Genomic DNA, 22,332 nt, shown 5'->3' on the forward strand with positions numbered 1-22,332 from the left:
TCAATTCTTGACAGATTGGAGAGGGGTGCGTAACATCGCAACAAATTCAGAGGGAACAACCCATCAAGAAGAAGAGAGATTTTCCTGGCTAAAACCACAAGCTCCAACACTCAAATGCAATGTGGATGCATCGGTACAAAATGGATCGGGGTTATTTGGGGTTGGTATGGTTCTTCGAGATTTCGACGGGATGTTTATTTCAGCTAGAACAAATGCCTTCCCTGGCAGAGCTCTCGTAAAAGAGGCAGAGGCTATGGCGATCAAGGAAGCCCTTAGCTGGATCATGGAAATGAACATCCAGGAGGTAATTTTCGAGTCCGATGCCAAAGGAGTTACTGAAGCACTGAATTCAGCAAGAGACGACGACTCAGAGTTTGGAGCGATTATCTTAGAGTGTCGTGAATTACTTTGTCAAAGACCATCATTCAGGGTCTGTTTCACTCGTAGACAAGCAAACAAGGTTGCCCACATTCTTGCTAGGGAATCTTGCTTTCATGCTCGTCCTTCAATCTGGAATTCTCCTCCATAGTTTTATTTTAGAAGCGTTGAATGAAGATTGTAATCTGACTGATTCCTAATAATATATTTTTTCTCTTCAAAAAAAAAAAAAAACTAAATGGTCCCCAAAAATAGTTGGAAAAAACATGTATATTATCAATACCTCCTCAGTATAACATGTATTTTGGGAAAAAATATCGAAATTTTCGGTACGAGATCGGTATAAATTTTTTTATATCGTAATTTTCGGTACGATATATGATTATGATTTTGGGTACTAAACAGTACGATATATTGACCCAGGTTCAATCACTTCTACCACAACTTTCTTTTAGGAATATGTAACTTTCTTTTTTTTTTCTCCCTATCTATGACATTGACCCAACTTTGATTATCTCAATCTTTTGTCTGTCTTTTATAAGAGAAACTCTAAGATTTCTATAAATAGACATACAATCAAATATCTAGCTATATAAATAAAAAATGAATTCATATAGTTAGATTAAGAAATGAAAGTAAATTTATCTATTGTAGTTGATCATTAATAATTTATTCATCAAGAAAATTATGGGGAAAACAATGTCAAAACTTGATGAATTCGATATTTTTGTATGCAAATTTACATAAGAAAAAAAATCAAGAAAATCGACAAAGGGAATTACATGAAAAAATCGAACCTCAAACATGGAAAACGAAATGGCACGTACATTCTAAAATTGGCACTTGCCTAAACGTCTTCATGCTATACACGCCTAATGACTAGGGCTGGAAAAAAATACCGAAATTTCAGTATACCGTGTATACCATATCGAAATATACCGATATTAACAGGATACCGAAAATTTCGGTACGGTTACCGAATTACCGAAAAATTATTATAATAAAATTATTTTGTTGTGATTGTGATGAAATTAACAAATTTTTTTTAAAAATTCGGTATAGACATTATCGATACCGTACCAAAATTGCGGTATACCGAATTGTTTTGATAAAAACGGTATGTAATTTATGTCATATCGAAATTTCGATATACCAATATGACGGTATACCGAAATTTCGGTACGGTATCGGTATTCATTTTTCGGTACCGAAAAATTTCGGTACGGTATACGGTATTATTAAAAAAAATCGGTATACCGTACTGAACCAGGCATACTAATGATGACTTAAACAGCTCGACCACGATTCTAAAATAGACGATTTCGACTTTAAAATAAAAATCCGATTTCATACGGTTCCAATTCCATTTAGTTACAACTAAAATATCAATTATTTCTTCCTCAGACACCAACAACAAAAACAACACATACAGTTCACAAGGTAATCAAATCATTTTAAGATCCATGTGGAAAGGTATTCAGTTCACTAACAAGAGATGAAATAAAGAAATCGAATGACAGTGAATCATTTCTGCTCAATTCTGGAAACAACTTCAATAAACTCAGCTTTCAAGGCAATCCAAACTATACATACTCACATATTCTAGAAAACTGAAGCGGGGAAGGGGGAGCCAGTGGGAGAGGTTGGCACACAAAACATGTTACAAATTCATAATGAAACAAAGAGCGTACAAAGCGAATTACCATTAGCCATCTCTTTGTGTGTATCCCACTTTAACAATGAGTGCACAGAGGGAGAAGAGCTGTCACCAATCAGTCAAATTCAAGTTAGAACAAATTCAGGAACATTAGGATAACATAAGTAAGAGACGCTAAGCTTTGTGTTTTTGTTTCTCTGGAATCGGTACTGCAGGAAGGGGATGAAAGACAGTAAACTGTTTCTCCTTTTCGGTCATGCACTCCAGATTCATCAACCCGATGAAAGGGAATGAGAATTTATGCTGCCAGACAGCTTATCCTTCGAGGGGCGACAAGAATAGCACAAGACTTCTCAGGGAGATCCCTTCTAATCAAATTGAAGGTTATTAAAACCATTAGCAGTCCCAAGACCACCAAGCAGTTGGTTCCCCAAATCTTGTTGATGATGCTGACTCATGCTCTGTTGACGTGTCATCCCCATGCCCACTCTCCCGTTCATGGACAAAGAGTTGTTTCCCAGCACTGCTCGAATCCCGTTGGCCATGGCAGATTGGCCAAGTCCGTTGCTGATGTTTCCAAATCCTAAACCACCTACATTTGGGTTGCAGTTGGCCACTCCATTTCCTACCAAAACGTTGCTGCCATTCAGACCAGTATTGTTGGCATTTAACATTCCATGTACATTTTTCACATCACTACCCATCGTCCCCATGCCCATCACACTACCCCCACCGAAGTGAGAGGACATCCTCATGTCATTTATAATTTTCTGGACTGAGCATTGCGATTCATTAGCACCGGCATTACCAGAAACAGCAGGTTGTTGCATCGGATTATTTGATGAATTAATCGAGTTCACATGGGTGCCTGATAGACTAGCTTGTGAAGTTTGCTGAGGATTGTTTGACGAGTATGGTGTGGAGGATTGGAACGTAGTGAGTTGCGGAAGTGGAATGTTGCTTGTAGAACCCGGAGATGGCATCTGGATACTGTTACTTCCATAGAGGCTGTTCGCACTAGGTATGGGGTTTTGTTGTCTAGAGTTCATTGAGTTTTGATGAAGAAGCCCAACAATGGTACTAGCTGAGGAAGTTACTGGCTCAGAATTCAGAGGGTTACTAACACTTGGTATGCAATTGCTAGCAGCAGTTGCTGTCTGTTGCTGCTGCTGTGGGTGACCCTCTTGTTGTGGAGGCTGACCTTGAAACCCAGGCGAAGGATTTGTCCTCCGAGGAAACTGGCTCAAAATCTCTGCAAAAAGGAAATAGTTAATAAATTAATGAAAGGCACAAATGGTAAGACAAAATAAATTGCCGATTGTTTTAAGAATTGAGAGAGATACGTGGATGACCACACGGAATTCCATTATCGTCATAAAATACCAACTAGATGAAAAAAAATAAACAGCAAAAACGCTGTTAATGCAATAGCAATGACATCCTTAAACATGAGCCAAAAGAGGATCAAAGGTAGAAAAAAACAGTAGATCAGCAACCATATATACAATCAGACATGCTAAATAGCACAGCTAAAAATGAATCTCATCACTTTCATCTCACTATAAACACATGAGCCGACGGTCTCTCAGGTGCCCAAGAAGAGATAAAATGGACCAAATGACAAACTTGTTTTCGGTACTAAAATTATTCTCTTGTCAACAAGGTGACGCAAAGTTATCAAAAGCATTTGTTCATGCAATCCATAGAGCTTTAGAGTCCTCTTCCCCTTGCCGGCATGGAATGGAACAACAAATGCGAAATAATCAAGAGCGCCTTCAGGCTTACCAATAGGACCCGTGCCAGTTTCCCGACTATAGTCAATCAGATCTTTCATACTATTCACTACTTCTGATATCTGCCATGGTAACAATAAAAATACAAGGCAAATTAGCGTCCACTAACTAAAGCAACTAATGGCAGTTTGAGATGCTAACAGAGAAATATTAATCAAAAGCCTCCACAAATAAAAACATTAGACTTTAAGTCTTAGTTACTCGTGATCATTGGTACAAAACATGATAATAAACCAAGAATCCACAAAGCCTCGGATAATTAATTTCTGGTTGCGACATGAGTAAACATCCATCTCAATTTTACTTAGCAACTTATTCATGCAAATCCAGTATTCAAAAGCATATTTTTTGCTCAAAATTTAAACAGACCAAAAGGACTTTTTGTCTAAACTCCACATCTTCCACTCCGCCAGTGGCCTATTCCATCAAATTGAGTCAAAATCTATGTCGACACAAAATAAAATTCCTAAACGCGGAGTACTAAAGTAGAAAGAAAACAGATTCAGTGAGTGTTCCATCTCTAGAAATTCCAAGATCATTACCTGTAAGCATCGCACGTATCTTTTTGTATATCCCAAATCATTTACCAGTGGAACTTCCAAGGCCTTTGCCATCTGACGAGCTGAAGCAACAAACCTGAAGAATGAAAAACTGCAGATTAGCGATCACAAGAACGTTAAGTAGCATGCCCCTAGAAAAAGGCAGCAAATCCTCCCCGTGGCATTAAGTCCAGAATAGGAAAAATGCACTTAAACATCAATTTTCACTGGCATCCACATTTTCTTTACATGCACAGAGAAAGGCTAGTGCAGCTCCAAGAGATAAATTTAACTGAATTTATATTAAAAAAAACTCTGAATTTATATAAAAAAAACTCTCTATATGAGACATGGAAAGTACTAGCAAAAATAAATTGGCTAAGTGCATCAAAAATTAATACATGGAGTTGAATGCTAACTTGTCATTAAAATAATTTTTCAGATGTTTCGCTTTGTCAATCTCTTTGTAGAGAAAATGGAAGATTATCAAATAACGATACAGATTAACATGATGCATATCTACTTTTAAGATTGAGACGCATCTTGTGCAGAATTTCATAGCCATAACTAAACTGAAACACGAATAAACAGAGGGATTCCTTTTTGTTGAAATATTTGAGTTCATTTTCTGTTATATGCTAAAGAAATTACTTCATACTGATATTGCTAACTTTTCCATCTACTGCAAAAACTACACCCAAGCACATATTTCCTTCTTTGCCACATTCCCTCAACTAAAATGATGATAAATTTTGATATTAATGTATATTGGCATTTGGCAGTGGAAATTGTGTATCCAATCAAATCATAATCATCGTCAAAGTGCATCCCCGCTAGTTGCGGGGTCGGCTAAATGGATATTAGTTTTCCAAGATCTCTGATATCCTCCTTAACCACCTTTATCCAAGTTCTGTATCCGATCACAGCGAAAAAAAATTCTGATTATGCTTTGGGCCTCTGGCAAGCACAAATCTTCACTAAGTTAACATAAAATTCATGACCCGAATGATAAACATCACAATAATGAGATAAAAACGAACAATTCCTGACAGTCAGCAATACAAGAAGAAATTTGCCATCCAAAATTTTTAACAAGTGTGGAGTGTGGAGATTGAGATCTGGAAGATAAACACCACAAAAGGTTATGCAAATTACAAACCACCTAGCCAACAGTCGATTGGTGTAGAGCAGGAATAATGCACATCAATAGTAACTTAGACTCACATGTTACAGTTATTTTGTAGCTCAGACAGAGCCATTGAATGATGTATAGAACAAGAATCATGCACATAACTAGTAACTTAGACTCACATGTTGCAGTTATTTTGCAGCTCAGAAACAGAGCCACAGGATGATGTATTCTGGGCAGCAGCCTGATATTTTTGGGCAGCAGCACCAAGTTGGCTAACCTGCAGGGTGGATCATTGAAGCAAGATATGTAAAAAGATCCAAATATTTATTCCAGCTCATGATACACCACTTCACTCAACCAAAAGAATTACAAAGGTAAATCTGAGGCTTGATTGAACTCTTAACCTGAGGAATCATCAATCTTCTAGGAATTAGCTCTTCATGGCGCCGAGCACAGAATTCCCAGGAGCATATCTGAACAGGTAAAAGAACACAACATTAAACAACTTCATAAGTCAAGACATGAAAAAAAGAAAACTGCTAGTCAATACGGTAACCTTGAGGTCAGAGGTGAACACTATTCGAAGTTGGCCATCACGAACAACACGGAGTTGCTCAAAGACACTCTCTTGTATTGCTTTTGCATAGTCCAGAACAATTTGCCCAGATGAATTCTGATATTCTCGAGGCATGTCAACATAGAGTAGTTCTTCTAAAGTACCACTTTCATATTTTATTTTGAACAGCCTAGGCAAAACTTCAGCAGTTGCCTCTGACATCCATAAAAACTATGGTCAGACGGAGACAGAGACATTCCTCACCTAACCTTCTATTTATTCAACTCTTCCTTCCACGAACACTTCTGGGGATGACATGCATAAAACTACCCTTAGATGCTAAAGTAGCTTGTTACATACATAGTTAGTTTCCTCTCTTCCATGATTCTCTTTACTTTACGTATAAATACACATGTTGCAGTTGGTGTTTGACATTGTGATGTGGATGTTCTAAAAAGTAAATCAAAGCAAGCGCCCATCAACTCATGATAACCCTAAAAAGAACTTAACACCAGAAAAGTTACCGACAAAGAGTGAAATCATCGTTAACACGTACCAAATCCTCGCCCAGGCTTGCGATTGCAAATTTCACAGTGCCAACCATCCTACACATATTAACATGGCGACATCAAATAATTAATTATTGAGCATGAAAACTGGTATCAACTCCAAAAGGTACAAAATAAGCCCAACATAGATTTACTATTGTGTTCATGCGCAAAGCAAAGCTTCTGACTTTAAAAAAAAATGGTTAAATAGGACCGAAGAGTAATCTTCAAAGTACAATAACGGAAAAAACTAGACCAAAGATGAAGTGAGAGAACTCGATGCATAATTTCATTCGTAATCCAACAGACCTGAGGGAAAACTCCAGTGGTCTGGCGGCCAGTTCCATACATGGAAACACACCATTTTTTCTTGGCATTTGGTGCAAAATATTCAGTGACAAATTTCCTCCAAAAATCTATATTGTTGTCCTACAAAATAACAATAATGATAATAAGAATAATTATACAACATCCAATTATTACCACCCTGAGGTATCTATGAACAAATGGCTTCCACCAATCTTGTACATGAAAACTAAGCAACTGATTGGACAATGGCATCTTACTTCAGGTCTATGTTGTTGCTGATACATGTAATGTGTCAGTCTTCGGGCACACATTCCTGGCTCATAAACGGATTTAATAGGAGACCTAAGAGGTAAATTCTGAGGTTGAAACTGTGCTTGAAGTGGGGATCTTTGTTGAGGCATAGCCTTCAAGAGTTGCTGATGTTGAAGTTGCATAAGCCTCTGTTGTTGCAACATCTGAGCCGCTGCTGCAGCCTGAGAGGACTGCCTTGACAGAAGGAGCTGCTGCTGCTGTAAAAACAAAGATGGATCTAGCTGCTGGGGTTCCATTTTGACTGGAGCCAAGCTTCTTGTATTTTGCAGTTGTTGTGGCTCCAATTTTACCATAGCAAGATTCTGCAGAGGTTGAAGCTGATGCGGTGCTTGGTCGTTAGTCACCTGCGGTTCTGGCTTAACAGGTCCAATACCAGGAGCTACAATTGCTTGAAATTGCTGTTGAGGGTTGCCGGGGACAGAGAACTGGTGTTGATTCTGTTGGAAATTCTGCGATTCAAGTTGTAGCTGGTCTGTCAACATCTGACTGCCAGAAGAGTTGGGAAATTGCTGTGGCCCTTGAACTTGACTGGATGTTGTGATAGACGAAGACGAGGAAGGCGGATTAAAACCCATCCCATTTCCAACACTAGAGAGAGGATCTGATTCCGCCCCACTTTCCATAATCCCCCGCTGAAGCCCTGAAGTTGGAATCCCGTTTCCAAATGACTGGTGGAGCAAAGCTGAAACATTCCCTAGCATGTTCATGCCATTGAACTGATTGCGGGATGACACCAAAGATGGAGATGCGTTCTGTGAAGGCATTCCACCCAAAAACCCAGAATTCGGCTGAACTTGCTGCGCCCACCACCAAGCGGAGACGGAGACCCTTGTGGCACCATTATTTGAAAAATCAACACACTCCCACTCGATTACTATAAATCACCCCGACAACACAAAATTGAGAAGAACCCAGTTAGACCCTGACACAAAAATTCCCAGACAAAAGGTGTGAACCTCGTCTGAAAATGGGGGGGTGGGGTTCGTTTTGATCAACTGGACAATAGAAAAATTCAAAGTCAAAAGGAAGTAAACTTTTGACACAGGGGATCGTAACTACGACTGCGCTTCCTTAAAAAAATACGTAGGCGATCGGAAGTGTTTCGTTGTCTCTCTGGTCTTCCATGAGAGTGGTACCTTTACTTTTTCCTCCTCTCTGGTTCTTCTCTTCCATGAGAGTTACGCTTTCATTTCTCTCATTTTCGTTTCTATTTGAGTTGAGCTTATCTATTTCTCGGAGTTTTCTAAATTTTGTGTTGAGTTCTTTGGTTTTGGTGGTGGGTTTGCTTGTTGTCTTGGTCTAGTGGGCAAATTCATGACCTCTCGATTTGACAAGACCACATGATAGAATCCCTCTTCAAAAAAAACCGATCTTTAACTCTTTGTTGAGTTTTCATCATTTGAATTTTAGAGGATGTGTCCATCAAATCAATTTATAGGTTAAATTTTATTGATTTGATTGATTTTTATGTAAAAATAATTTTTAGTTTAATAATATTTTGTAGTTTTATCTGATTATGGCATTTATTTTATTTATATACTGATGTAAGTTGCATAGATAAAAACTTTGAATATATAATAGGTATCATGAGATATGTGTCTCAATGTAAGATCATGAAACTCATTAGAAAATATAACATATACTTTGAATAGGTTCTTAGTCGAATCAGCCGCCTAGAATTACAATAAATGTCGTTTGAGCTTGAGACTAGCATATGTGATGTAAACTACATGTTTCATTGTTAAGGACATGGAGATGTCTATTCATACAAATGAGTTATCATTTGATGATTCATTGAATAACACAATCTCGCACTGTCCAAGTGGTTATCATTTATTGAGTGGAATAATTTGGGTTGTATACCATTAGTCCTTTGAGCCGGGACAACGTAGAGGATTTACGTACTAGCATGAACTTTGACTCATTTACCGACTCCATTGAGAGTCATCAAGTGCCGAGGTTGAGTGTAGTTTCGAAATACGCAGGAGTAAATGCGTTGTAGTCAGGGATTCACCGTTTGCTTACTGATGAAAATATCATATGTAATCTGATAATTTAATAGTGCAATAAATCTCTGGCCAAAATAAGAGATGTTAATTTTGGAAACATGTTTCCTCAGTTGCACATATCTTAAATCTTTACGATTTGACGATTCATGATTAAATTATGCTTACAAATTTATGCTAGCTTATTTTGAATAAAAGTATGATTTTAATGGATGTGCTTGTATATGTATTATTTGTTACTCGTGTTTAGAACGTGTTGAGTCATTAGACTCACTAGGTTTGAATGTTGCAGGTGAGGACGAGATTGAGGGAGGCGCTGACGCTTGAGTGGATCGAGTCCGGCAGTACACTCCCAATGGACATTTATTTTCCGCATTAGCTTGATAATGGAAGTTTTGAAATAAAAATTTTGTTAATGATTTATTAGGGATTTTATGCTTTATTTTGATGTTAATTGATCTTGTTAAATGTCGACGTAGTATTTTTGGTTAATTAACGAGTTAGAGATTTTTATGCACTTTGAGTTTTTAGATGTTAAATTATTTTTCGATGTTGGAATGTTAAGTCATTTTAAATATAAATTTCGAATTTTATGTTTTTTTTAAAAAATTAGTAGGATTTTAAAGTTAAAAAAATAGTTGACGTTTCATTGTCTGTGCTTTTGAAATGCCCATAGGCTCAACTTTAACGGCTCTTCTCCATTGGCATATTAGATACGTGTGACTTGATTAATAGGTCTTGAAACTTGTATCGTTAGACTACGTCTCACGACTTCAATAAAGGTATAGAAATCAAATATTGAGAAAATACCCAATTTATTAATTTTTTTAGCAACTCTTCCCTCTTTAATATACTTTTTTATCATTTTCATCTTCGGTCTCTTTATTTTCTCATGTTCACCACCTCTTTACTATACATTTCTACTTTTTCTTCATTTTTTTATTATTCCCCTTCTTCTCCCACGAGTATTTTTTTTTTCATTTGACAAACATCAAAGGGGTTTATTTCTCTCACATCCGGGCATGAATTAGTGGACTTGCTTAAGCTTTTGGTAATTGACATGAGACTAAGAAAAATATACGAATGGGGCTATTGCGTGTCTTGGCACACACCATTCGATTTTTCAATTGTATCAAAATGAGACACCAGAGATTAATATATTGGTAGGCTCGAAAGACTCAAACGATCCAAAAATCGCCTAAATCATCCCGAAGTCACATAGTATTCATATTTCGCCTTGAAGAGTGTTAAACCAAGTTCTAGACTACTTCTCCTTCACAAATCAACTTGTACAAATCGACCATGTGCATCAGTATAATGATATGTCTATTTTAAAACAAATAACAGAATACACATCCTTTTTGTTAGGTTCAAAGGGCTTCAAATGATATATTTTAAGAATGTAAACATGCCCAAAGAAACTCAATGAATGCCTAGATCATTTTTATGCTTATAAAATTTATTTCAATATCAGATAGCAATCACAAAAAGTCTCAAACTTGTGTCCTATATTCAGTAATACCTAGCGTGCAATAAATGTTCTCTCCTTATCAGGTGTATCGATACTCATGGCAAAAGTGCATAAATGATTGTGAAATGTTAAGAATTGTACACATTCACCATGACTCGATCATTTTGGTAAAAAAAAAAGATCATTGGCCCACTTATTCTTCTTCCACACACTTGACATGCTAGACACTGAATAAATTTTTTTTGTTGCACAAACTAGACTTACTTATTACATGAATTCAAGTATCATGAAATAAAATAATACATCCCAAACTCATAACATGCATTATCCTCAATGTAAGAAAAAATGTTTAAAAGTGGGACAATTCATAATTGTGGCGACGAGCGTCGGTACTCGTTGCTATCATCATCATTTTCCATGGGCTGAGGTAGTTCATAACACATAACTGCTCATTAAAATTATATTAGTCTAAGTGATGTGAAAACATATAACTACATGTGAATACTTTGATTGTTCAGAATTTCGGTAGTCTTCACTTTGAATGATCTACATATATATAGGTGAAAAGCTCCAACAGTCGGATTCGCTTTGCAACAATCATCTGTACTGTTTCCCGATAGAATGGACATGTTATTTTGATGTCATTAAATGCTCATTAATGTTCCTTGTGCTTTTTCAACTTCAAGTCCTTTGCTTTCCATTAACCAGAGACATCATGCCAAATTAGATAGTTTTTTGCCGTTTGAGGGTTGGTATGATAATGTGTAATCTCTCCAATTGAGACAATTGCTTGAACGGATTGACTCTAGTATATCCTTTTAGATTTATATTTTTTATGACCGATTGCAATGCTTTATTTTCAAGGGTTTGAATACTTTGGACTGTCAGTCAGTTTTGACATATGATAATTTTGCAGCTCGAGTTCAGATATTTCCGCATCTTTGACTTTGTGATATAATGAATTGAATTCATGAACGGCTTGAAATACCTTATTTGATCCAGTGGTATGAAGAATCTATCATACAAAAAATAATGGTTAGATCCTAAAACAGTTCGATACTGTTTATTTTGACAATCATCAAAACTTAACGATGATAGAAATATTCTAAACACCCTTACACCTGACTTGTAAAATTTGCCCTTAATACCGATTTTTTGATGGGGTCTCGGAAAAAATTAATATTTAGTCAGACTTAATATTTTATTCATTAGATCCGATTGATCATAATTAATCAAACATGTCTAAAAGAATGAAGTTTCTCCGAATTGAGGTCGATCAGAGTTTATCTCAGATCATCTATGCTATATATGATGTTAGAAGGAAAATTAAATAAGTTGGCTATATTATGAAATAAGATAATATTTATTTCTATTCTCAACGACTTTAGTTCTGATATATATGTGCTTAGGTTTTAATTTTCGACCAACGTTGAAAGAAAATATTTGGTAGTCTTCGGTTGACATGAAATTTTATAGAGTTTAAATGATAAAACTTTAGCAAAAACTTATGTGAGACGGTCCCACGGGTCGTATTTTGTGAGACAGATCTCTTATTTGGGTCATCCATGAAAAAATATTACATTTTATACTAAGAGTATTACTTTTTATTGTGAATATCGGCAGGATTGACCCGTCTCATAGATAAAGATTCTTGAGACCGTTTGACAAGAGACATGTTCTAAAACTTTTGATTTTTTTTTTGTTATTTTATTAAAATTATATTTTTAAATTAAAATGTATATAATATTTATTTTATCTGCCAATTGTATTGATTATGCGTGTACGAGTGAATGACACATCGAATGATGTTATGCATGTATGTATTATTAATAATAACTCATTATCTCTTTGGCCACAAATTATTTTGATATTTTTGAGTGTGTGGATAAAAATATTCATTCATTTTTTTTAAAATATAAATTAGAAAATATTATAGATAAATCGTGGTATATATGTTAGGTAGCTAATATTATTTTCGGTGTATAGATAAAAATATTCATTCATTTTTAAACACATTATAAAATTATTATAAGATAAATTTTAGTTATACAATTTCTCGAGGAAAACATTTATTTTTAGTAAAAACCTGTAAAAATTGTATATTCTTATTATTTATTTTTTACATAAAAAATTTTGTGAGGCGAACTCTCGAGTCAATTTTATGATATATATATATTATTTTGGTCATTTATGAAAAAATATTAATTTTTATGCCAAAAATATTATTTATTATTATAAATATGAGTATGCACTACAAGAAAAAAGATTTTTCGCTTTGAAAAATCAACGACGCACACAGGGGCGTAGCTTGGAAATTTTTTCATCCTAGGCTATATGATTGATAAAAATAAATAAAATAGTATAAATTAAATATTAAAATATTAAATATGGTAAACTACTAATATATAATAAAAAAACACTTATCAAATATTTAATGGTAACTGTAAATATTACATAGTGACACGAACAAAATATAAACTACTGAAGTTGTGTTCCGCAGTTTTTCATATAATATAATTCATCAATTATTGAATCAGTGTCGATCTTTGCAGTAAACTCTCTTTTAATGTAGATAATCATAGAATCTGCCAAGAACACTTCTTCCATTTTATTTCGAAGAGAAGTTTTAAGAAGTTTCATAGCTGAGAATGATCGTTTTGTTGTTGCAGTAGAAACATGAAGAGTTAAAACAAGACGAATCAATCTGTCAATTAAATGATAATGTTGTGCCTTTTCATTTTCTACTAATCCTCGACATAATTCAGAAATGGTAGAGATATTCTAAAACATTTCATGATTAATTTTATCAAACTAATAATGCTCCAACTAACTTCTCAAATAATGTAGTTATTGTCCATTGAAATCACTAGAATTTCTCTGCAAGATTGTAAATAGCATCAATATTAAACAGCTTAAAGTTGTCTCGAGGTTCCAGAGCAGAGCTAAGTCTAAGAAGTTCTACAGCCCCATCATTGAATCTGTTATTGAGTTCTTCAACCTGAAAATCTATTACAGCATGAAATACATCAAAACGATAATGGTGCTCAAATATATTAGAATTTCTTTGATGGCACGAACGTCCTGTAGCAAATCTATAACAAACATTCATATCTGGTATCTCAATGCCATTATTTTCACAAACTGATTACACGATCGTTAGAAGAATATCATAACGTTCTGCTCTCAATCGAATAAAAGTACAAATACCCGAACAACTTGATCGGAAGAAATTGTAAGCGACAATCAAAAGATCAACGACTTGAAGGAACAATAAATATTTGGATTACTAAAGGGCTTTACAAAAATTTAACCTAGTCTGTAATTAAAATATATACTAATTTTTATTTTTTAACCCTGGGCTGGAGCCCACCCCAGCCTTTGGGTGGCTCCACCCCTGGACGCTCATTAAAATCACGCCGCCAATAGTAGTATTTATGGCACACTCATCCATGTGCGCTTATAATTGTGCTGGGCGCGTTGCACGCTGCGAATAGCATATATGTGCGCCGCGAAAATCCATATTTCTTGTAGTGATGTCCGATCCATCTAATAGATAAATTTTTTTTGAGATCGCCTCATAAAAAATTTACTATTTTTTTAAAAGAGAGATGATATGCAATGAGTGGCTATACTACAAGATACCCCAAACAATATTTATCACATGTATATATGATAATAATATTATTTGCTTTTCGAAGTCATTCATGCATGCATATGTACATACCCTTGACCATTACATCTATGCAACATGTTGTGTTTGAATTGATGTATTTCAAATAAATAGATTTTAAATGTATTTTTGTTATTTAGAAAAATAAGATCTTACAAACTTCAAATTCGTCTCTTACATATTTATATGATATTTTATGTTAATTATGATGGGTTTCAAGTTCACCCAATAATTGTGCCATTTGAAATTCATTCTAATTTATTTTACTAATGTGTAAATAATCAATATGCAAATTTAAAATTTGATATATTATTCATTTTAAACTATATAACTATAATCAACATCTATATATTTCAAATCAATTTCTCAAAGTACATCATATAGAGAATTTAGATTCGAGATTTGAAGTTCATTCTTATTTCACAAATACTTATATATCAGTAAAATAAAACTTGGAATCCATCGTAGTTCAAATTTGAATATCTAATTTCTTTTTTTAGATGCATACTCGATATATATGTTTCTATATTTAAATGATGACATTTAAATCTTCACAATAATTTTTGTGAGACGGTCTTATTGATCATTTTATAAAATATATATTCTATTTGAGTTATTTTTACGAAAAATATTATTTTTTATTATAAATATGTGTAAATTTAAGATGTCTATAATGAATAAAAATCTATGAGATCGTCACACACAAAGACATATTATTAAAATCTTTAACTCATTTTTTTTTTTTGAATTACTTTAACTCAATTTTTGGAAAGACTATAATATATTATTTAAGATAGATTGGAAGGTACGATACTTTACCGCCACTGACGGAGGACCGTTATTATGACGCACTAAAGAGAAAAAATGAATAACGGCCGTTAAAAGCTATTTGCAGAGGTAGGGTCCTTAGCCCCCTTTTCATTATGTGGTTCTAAAGAAGATATTTAATTATCTCCACTGTATTATAAATAATTATATCTTTTGAGTTGCGATTATGTGTAATGCGGTCTGTATCAATTGAGTGGATATCTTGTGAGACGGTCTCACGAATCTTTACCTACGAGACGAGTCAACCCTACCGATATTCACAATAAAAAGTAATACTCTTAACATAAAAAGTAATATTTTTTCATGGATGACCCAAATAAGAGATCCGTTTCACAAATACGATCCGTGAGACCGTCTCACACAAGTTTTTGTCTTTTTTTATTGGGAACACTGATGCAGTGGTAACACTACACATGTCAACGTTATATCAATGATATATCAACGATATTATTTTAAACTTGAAATTTAATTTATATGATTTACTCCCCAAAATATTTTAATTCTCTATGATTTTCTACATTGACCTTATATATTTATTTGACAAAAACTTGTGTGAGACGGTCTCACAGGTCGTATTTTGTGAGACAGATATCTTATTTGAGTCATTCATGAAAAATTATTACTTTTTATGCTAAGAATATTACTTTTTATCGTGAATATCGGTAGGGTTGACCCGTCTCACAGGTAAAGATTCGTGAGACCGTCTCACAAGAGACATACTCATAAAAATAAAAAATAAAAATAAAAATGTCATAAGACTAATATATAAATTTGATAACACCAAAATTACAAATATATATATATATATATTAACATATTATGTGAGATAACCTTTGAGGGGAAAAAAAATCCGATGAAAATGGGTTTGGACCTGGTTGGATAACGATTATCCAGATTAATCATTTTTATCTTTATATTATTATTTTTAACAAAAAAATTTTAAAAAAATAAAATAATATTGAACACGATTAAAAATTAAATCTTTTTATAAACAAATATAAATGTTCTCGAAAAATACTATTAATTAAATCAGAAGAAGAATTTCTCAGTTTGAGATAGATGGGTATATATAATAAATTAGGTTGCTACCTAAATTAATTTTCTCGGAATTAAAATTTATGTTATACCTTCTTGAATTTGGTAATTCTATGAGCATGCAAAGATATAATAGTATTGCGGGGCCGAGTATGAAAAATATATGTACGTATCAACCCGGTGATAGCTAGCTGCGCTAAATCGAGATTGTTAGACAGAGATATGATAACGTTCTTTGCACACGCTCGACGAAACGACGGTTGTCGATCACACAGATTGACAAGGTTTGTCGTCCATTTCCATCTCGATGGATCCATCCACGCTAGGTATATCCAAAGATCCATCGGTGCTAGGTTCCGTGGTGCGACGACGACGTCCGTTTTTACGGAAAATGGCATATAACATGAGTTGTATTGTACCTAATGCACAACCAAACCCATTAGGCACCTGCATATATAAATGTACAATCATTAGAAAAAAAAAAAGAAGTAATATGAAAATAAATTATAATATTTGATCATAAGAGCATGGGCGTAGCCATGTGTAGCCCGGGTGGCTTGATTTTTTCTCTCTCTCTCTGTTCTTTTTATATATATTTTTGTCTAATTTTTCGATAGTTCGGGGAGTCTAGCTGTTTGCCAATGCTAGCTCAACCTTATCTTGAAAAATTCTAGCCCAAACAGCCGCAGAATATGAGAAATAAATAAATTAAACTTACAAAAAGAAAAGGGTCCTTTCCAATGAGGCCATAAACAAACCAAGAGGAACCGCATAGGAAGACAAAGAGTGATAAGAAGAAAGGCATATACTCCACACTCTTGGTACGTACCACCATCCTCTGCACAAATTAATGATTCCAAAAATTATATATTACCAATTCATAAATTGAGAAATATTTTTGCACATATGTATATAGAGTAGATTAAAGAGAACAAAAATAATTTTGAACTCGAGAAATCCTTCTATTAATCATAAATTAATGTCGATTTCGACGATCGATCTTACCATGACGGACAAAGGAGAGGCATACATGACAATGGAGAACACTGAGGCAGCAAAGCCACATAGCAGCTTCCTGACTCTCCAGTCATGTGGGAAGGCAAGAACCGAGGTCGAGGCGACGACGGAGAACACAACAAGAACGCATGCGAAGAGCCCACAAATCTTGGCTCTCTCCTTCTTGGGAGCAAATATGAGGAAAATCAGCACATAAATTGTCTCAATTATGGCACCAGTTCCATTTATTATGCTCACCAAAAGGTTGTCTTTCGATATCATAGGGAGACCATACCTGCATGCATGTGGCAACACATCTTAGTATGTGCGCGTAGTTTCGCCATACGTACGGTATATATATGTTATGTTGTTTAAGGATCGAATATTTGTTGTTTTATCATTAATATCCTAAGTATCAATTACATCTTCAGATACGGATATTTGATGTTCACACATGCCTTATACATCGATAGATTGGTATATTTAATCTTGAAAGTGTCGTGACAAGCTTGTTTTATATATAATATGAAAATGATTAACTAATTTTTTTACCAGAAACTACAGTCGGTGATAATTGGACATATCATATATTTTAAATAATATAACAACCCACACAACAAGTTTTGATACTTTCTATGCAGAGACAGTTATTTTTTTTGTCATTCTCTCAGTATAAGTAATCATTGTTTTCTCGATATCAGTTACATTTTTTGATAAAGTGTCTTATACACTGACAGACCGGTGTATTTGATTGCGCAAGTGTCGCGACAAGCTCGCTTTAGTATATAAAAAGAATTAAATGTTTGTTGTTTTATCATGAAACTATAGTTGGTAATAACTGCATCTTATATTTAGGAAATTTTTTTTTTTTAAAAAAACAATGTTTATTAGGTCAGAGACGATTACCCCTCGGTTTGTCCGTCGTCCCTGCATGCGATATTGTCGTGTAATCAAGAGCGGAAAAAAGGGATTTGGAGCCAAATGGACAAATCTCCAAACAAAAATTTAACGTTTTATCGCTATTTCACCGATTAATTTTTTGACTGATAAAAAAAAATAAGTATTATTATTTCGGTTCGAAGAAAAGTTACCAAGCTGCGAGCAAGCAGTTGAGCAAGGCCATGACATATGGTATGCCGGAGAATTGTTCAGTCGATCTTCTTGCAATGATCCTCTTGAATGTGATCCTTCAAATAAGTTGCATGCATGCACAAGTTCAAATTTTCAAGAAATTATTATTTTATAATATATTCTTAATTAAATAAAATAATAAAATAAATTTCAAAAAAATCATATGTATTTATTTATATGTGATTCTTACGCTGGCGACAGGAACAAGAACAAACCAGCAACATTTCCTGCAAATTAATTAGTTCCGACGCAAGATAAAAATTAATCAAATCAAATAAATTAAAAGGCCAAAAAAATATATAAAAATAGCTTAAATGATCAAGAAATGGATTCAATATATGAAAATGCATGCATGCATGCACACTAGCTTATAAAATATTAAAAAATTTAGATTGAAGAAAGGGAAAACAAAAAAAATATTGACCACTATTTTTTTTTAAAAAAAAATCAAGTTGGAAAAACTTCAATTTTCAAGTCAACAGAAGAAGAAATTTGTCAAGAAAATCAAAGAAAGATTTTATATTTAAAAACAAAGATTATAAGCTTCAAAAGGAAGTTATATGACTCATAATCGCAGGAACAATCACGGAACCGTCGAAATGACCACCCCGAGGCATGATCGGCAGATCACGCCACCTTGGTGGCCATTCCGGCTAACCGCGGTTACAAGAAGATGGATTTGATCATGGGAAAAAAATAATAAAGACACGCACTCTAAAATTTTGAATATTACAAATTTAAAACTAATTAAACATACCAAAAACCCCAAATGCCAGATGAAGGGCATGGCCTTTACCCATTTTTCAGCTTGGATTAAAGAACAAAATAGAACTAAATCTTTCAAGAAAATTATAGAAAAGAACTGAGTTTCTTGGTTTAACCAAGCGGTGAAGGATGACTTATATTTATAGAACCCAAAAACATATTAAATATGTAAAAAAAATACTCACAATTTTAGTTATTGCATTAAATGTACTTTTTTTTGGGCCTGAATCGAACTCTAAAATAAGTTGTTTTTTTTTTTTTAGAATGAATTTTGTTTGCATAACTTAGCAAACAAAAGTTTCTTTGAAGCCCAAATCTGCAATGCATATGTATGTGTTGATATCTGATACTCACGGGAAATTTAGGATCCGATTTCAGCAAGTGTCACTAGTCCAGACGCAGGTTTTGAAATTACCCTGAGCCTGAAATCACAAATAAGATCGTTAGGAGGGGGCCAGGAGAGTGTCCTGGCGTAGCCTCTCCAACGCTCAAGTCAGAGACTGAGGATATATGGGGGGAGCAGCTAAGGGTGCTGCTGAAAATAATATAGTGAATCCATTATCATACGCTCAAACCTGGTATTTATAGGAGAATACCTGGGCTTGTCATGGGCCAGTCACCTGTGGGCCTTAGAGATGGGCCGGGAGTTTGGGCCGGATCTTGATGGGTTCATCCTTGGGGTATCACCGGTCTGCCCCCTCCCGAGTCGAACTGAATCGTAGGTTCAAAGTTCGATTAATTGCGTCGTTCTCGGTTTACAACATGTGAATTGTGTGTCCTTCCTCTGCTGCTCACTAGTCTACAAAGATTTGGAAAGAAATTAAATCACCTTCCCCTTGTGAAGGGTCAGATAAATGTGGGGCTCCCCTAAAAATAGTCATTCATTCCTCTCCAGCAGCCACGCACCCTCATCTACTCTAAGTGATCGCTCCATCAACCTCATCTCCACACTGTCTCGTCCACGCCTGCACATCACTCGCCACATCCCGCCATCGCCTACACTTCCCTCAATAGCACGCAGCCAGCGCGCACTCGTCCACTACCGCACACCGCCTCGCCCACCCTTGCTTCGCCTCGCCGTCTTGCGCGCCCACCCTAACCCTGCTGCCTCTCCCACCACAACACCCCTTTCCCCTTCGCTCCGCTACTCCAGCTCTCACCCCCTCGCCCTGCCACTGTCAGCCTCGCCTAGCCCTTCCAGCCGCACGTGCGCTTGCCCCGCCAGTGCCCGTCCTTACGCCCCTATGCCCTCGCCTTCCACCATAGCCTCGCCTCGCCCTTCCAGCTGCGCATGCGCTCGCCCTGCCAGCGCTCGCCCCTACGCCCCTATGCCCTCGCCTTCCACCACAACCTCGCCTTGCCCTCTAGTTGCGCATGCGCTCGCCCTGCCAGCGCTCGCCCCTACGCCCCTGTGCCCTCGCCTCCCACCACAGCGAGCCTCGTCAGTGCTCGCCCCTGTGCCCTCGCCTCTCACCTCGCAACCTCGCCGCGTGATTGCCCGTGCCGTGCCACACTCGCCCCTCGCCCGAGTGCTCGCCCGAGTGCCTTGAGCACCATGCTCGCCCCTCGCCTGCTCGCCCACGCCGTGCCACGCTCGCCCCTCGCCCGGGCGCCCCAGTCCTCGCATCGCCCATCCTCGTCCAGTATGTTGAGAATTTTGATATATTCCCTTGCGAAGGGTTGTGTGATTTCTGAATAGCTTTTGGGGGCGTTGACCCCAAACCTCCACGACCTGACCGGGCAGGTCGATCCCCGTAATTTTCGTAGCGGCAAATATTGTTCGTTAACGACAAACGAAATAAATTTTTCTACTTCCACTTCCCCGTGCCCTTGACTCCTCTGCTAAAATAGTCCTTAGCAGGAAAAATAAAGCTTTAACCTCTTCACCTTCTAACTCCTCTATTAGGTGATATCTTAATAGGAAAATAAAAATTCGACACCTCCACCCTCTAACTCCTCTGCTAGGTGATACCTTAGCAGAAAAATAAAATTCGACACCCCACCCTCTAACTCCTCTGCTAGGTGATACCTTAGCAGAAAAATAAAATTCGACACCCCACCCTCTAACTCCTCTGCTAGGTCATACCTTAGCAGGAAAATAAAAACTCAACACCTCCACCCTCTAACTCCTCTGCTAGATGATACCTTAGCAGGAAAACAAAATTCAATACCCCACCCTCTAACTCCTTTGCTAGGTGATACTTTAGCAGGCAAATAAAAATTCAACATCCCCACCCTCTAACTCCTCGGCTAGGTGATACCTTAGCAGGAAAATAAAAATTCAACACCTCCACCTTCTAACTCCTCTGCTAGGTGATACCTTAGCAGGAAAATTTAATTTTTCACGCTGCTCCTCTACTAGGCGATGCCTTAGTAGGAAAATAAAATTTCACCTCTTCTTCCAAACTATGTTCCTCTACTAGGCGATGTCTTACTAGGAAAATAAAATTTCTCCGCACCCCAACTCTGCTCCTTTACTAGGCAATGCCTTAGTATGAAAATTTAATTTCTCCCCTGCACTCTGCTTCTCTACTAGGCGATGCCATAGTAGGAAAATAAAATTTTTCTCCTTCACTCTACTCCTCTACTAGGCGATGCCTTAGTAGGAAAATTTAATTTTTCTCCTGCGCTCTGCTCCTCTACTAGGCGATACCTTAGTAGAAAAATAAAATTTTTCTACTTCACTCTGCTCCTCTACTAGGCGATGCCTTAGTAGGAAAATTTAATTTTTCTCCACCCCAACTCTGCTCCTCTGCTAGGCGATGCCTTAGCAGGAAAATTTAATGTTTCTCCTTCACTCTGCTCCTCTACTAGGCGATACCTTAGTAGGAAAATAAAATTTTTCTCCTTCACTCTGCTCCTCTACTAGGCGATGCCTTAGTAGGAAAATTTAATTTTTCTCCACCCCAACTCTGCTCCTCTGCTAGGCGATGCCTTAGCAGGAAAATTTAATTTTTCTCCACCCCAACTCTGCTCCTCTGCTAGGCGATGCCTTAGCAGGAAAATTTAATTTTTCTCCACCCCAACTCTGCTCCTCTGCTAGGCGATGCCTTAGCAGTAAAATAAAATTTTCCTCACTTTCATAATACACTACCATTCATGAACTGAAAAGAAGAACTTGATTTTATTGAATTCCAAATTATTACATTGGAAAATGCAAAGATGAAATACATTAACAATAAATTCAAGAGTAATATTTTCTGAGG

The 22,332-nt window shown here is 36.2% G+C and overlaps 2 protein-coding genes and 1 long non-coding RNA gene across 3 annotated transcripts in view; all 3 read right to left on the reverse strand.

Annotated features, from left to right (window-relative positions):
- The window catches only part of LOC142521402 (uncharacterized), a 93,651-nt gene extending 71,459 nt beyond the window's left edge, over positions 1–22,192 (reverse strand). The window contains exons 1-2 of the long non-coding RNA XR_012814163.1: positions 21,807–22,192; positions 21,413–21,473 (exon numbers count right to left, since the gene is read on the reverse strand). This is a non-coding gene — a long non-coding RNA (uncharacterized LOC142521402). The remainder of the gene's footprint in view (positions 1–21,412; positions 21,474–21,806) is intronic.
- On the reverse strand, positions 1,880–8,550 carry LOC142520016 (transcriptional corepressor SEUSS-like). Its single transcript, XM_075622965.1, is given in 10 exon segments — positions 1,880–3,287; positions 3,821–3,890; positions 4,371–4,464; positions 5,679–5,776; positions 5,904–5,972; positions 6,056–6,270; positions 6,612–6,660; positions 6,913–7,032; positions 7,170–8,023; positions 8,026–8,550. Coding segments are annotated over 10 exon segments (2,493 nt in total). The 5' UTR covers positions 8,066–8,550; the 3' UTR covers positions 1,880–2,403.
- Positions 16,479–19,232, reverse strand: LOC142521096 (bidirectional sugar transporter SWEET1-like). The gene is made up of 6 exons (XM_075624288.1): positions 19,119–19,232; positions 18,552–18,588; positions 18,322–18,417; positions 17,240–17,525; positions 16,953–17,072; positions 16,479–16,681 (listed from the first exon to the last, which is right to left on the reverse strand). The coding sequence occupies exons 1-6, from the start codon at positions 19,159–19,161 to the stop codon at positions 16,502–16,504; spliced, it is 762 nt and encodes a 253-aa protein (XP_075480403.1). The 5' UTR covers positions 19,162–19,232; the 3' UTR covers positions 16,479–16,501.
- Positions 22,193–22,332: the final 140 nt, after the last annotated feature.

The sequence above is a fragment of the Primulina tabacum genome, chromosome 12 (assembly GCF_025594145.1).
Source record: "Primulina tabacum isolate GXHZ01 chromosome 12, ASM2559414v2, whole genome shotgun sequence".
Taxonomy (NCBI): domain Eukaryota; kingdom Viridiplantae; phylum Streptophyta; class Magnoliopsida; order Lamiales; family Gesneriaceae; genus Primulina; species Primulina tabacum.

What these genes read in the sequence shown, in the direction of transcription:
- LOC142521096 (XM_075624288.1), bottom strand. Translation starts at nt 19,161, where the DNA reads ATGGGTAAAGGCCATGCCCTTCATCTGGCATTTGGGGTTTTTG. An exon ending in AACTGCTTGCTCGCAGCTTG is followed by an intron (nt 17,526 to 18,321) that starts GTAACTTTTCTT and finishes ACATGCATGCAG; the next exon opens with GTATGGTCTCCCTATGATAT. An exon ending in GAAAGGACCCTTTTCTTTTT is followed by an intron (nt 16,682 to 16,952) that starts GTAAGTTTAATT and finishes TTATATATGCAG; the next exon opens with GTGCCTAATGGGTTTGGTTG.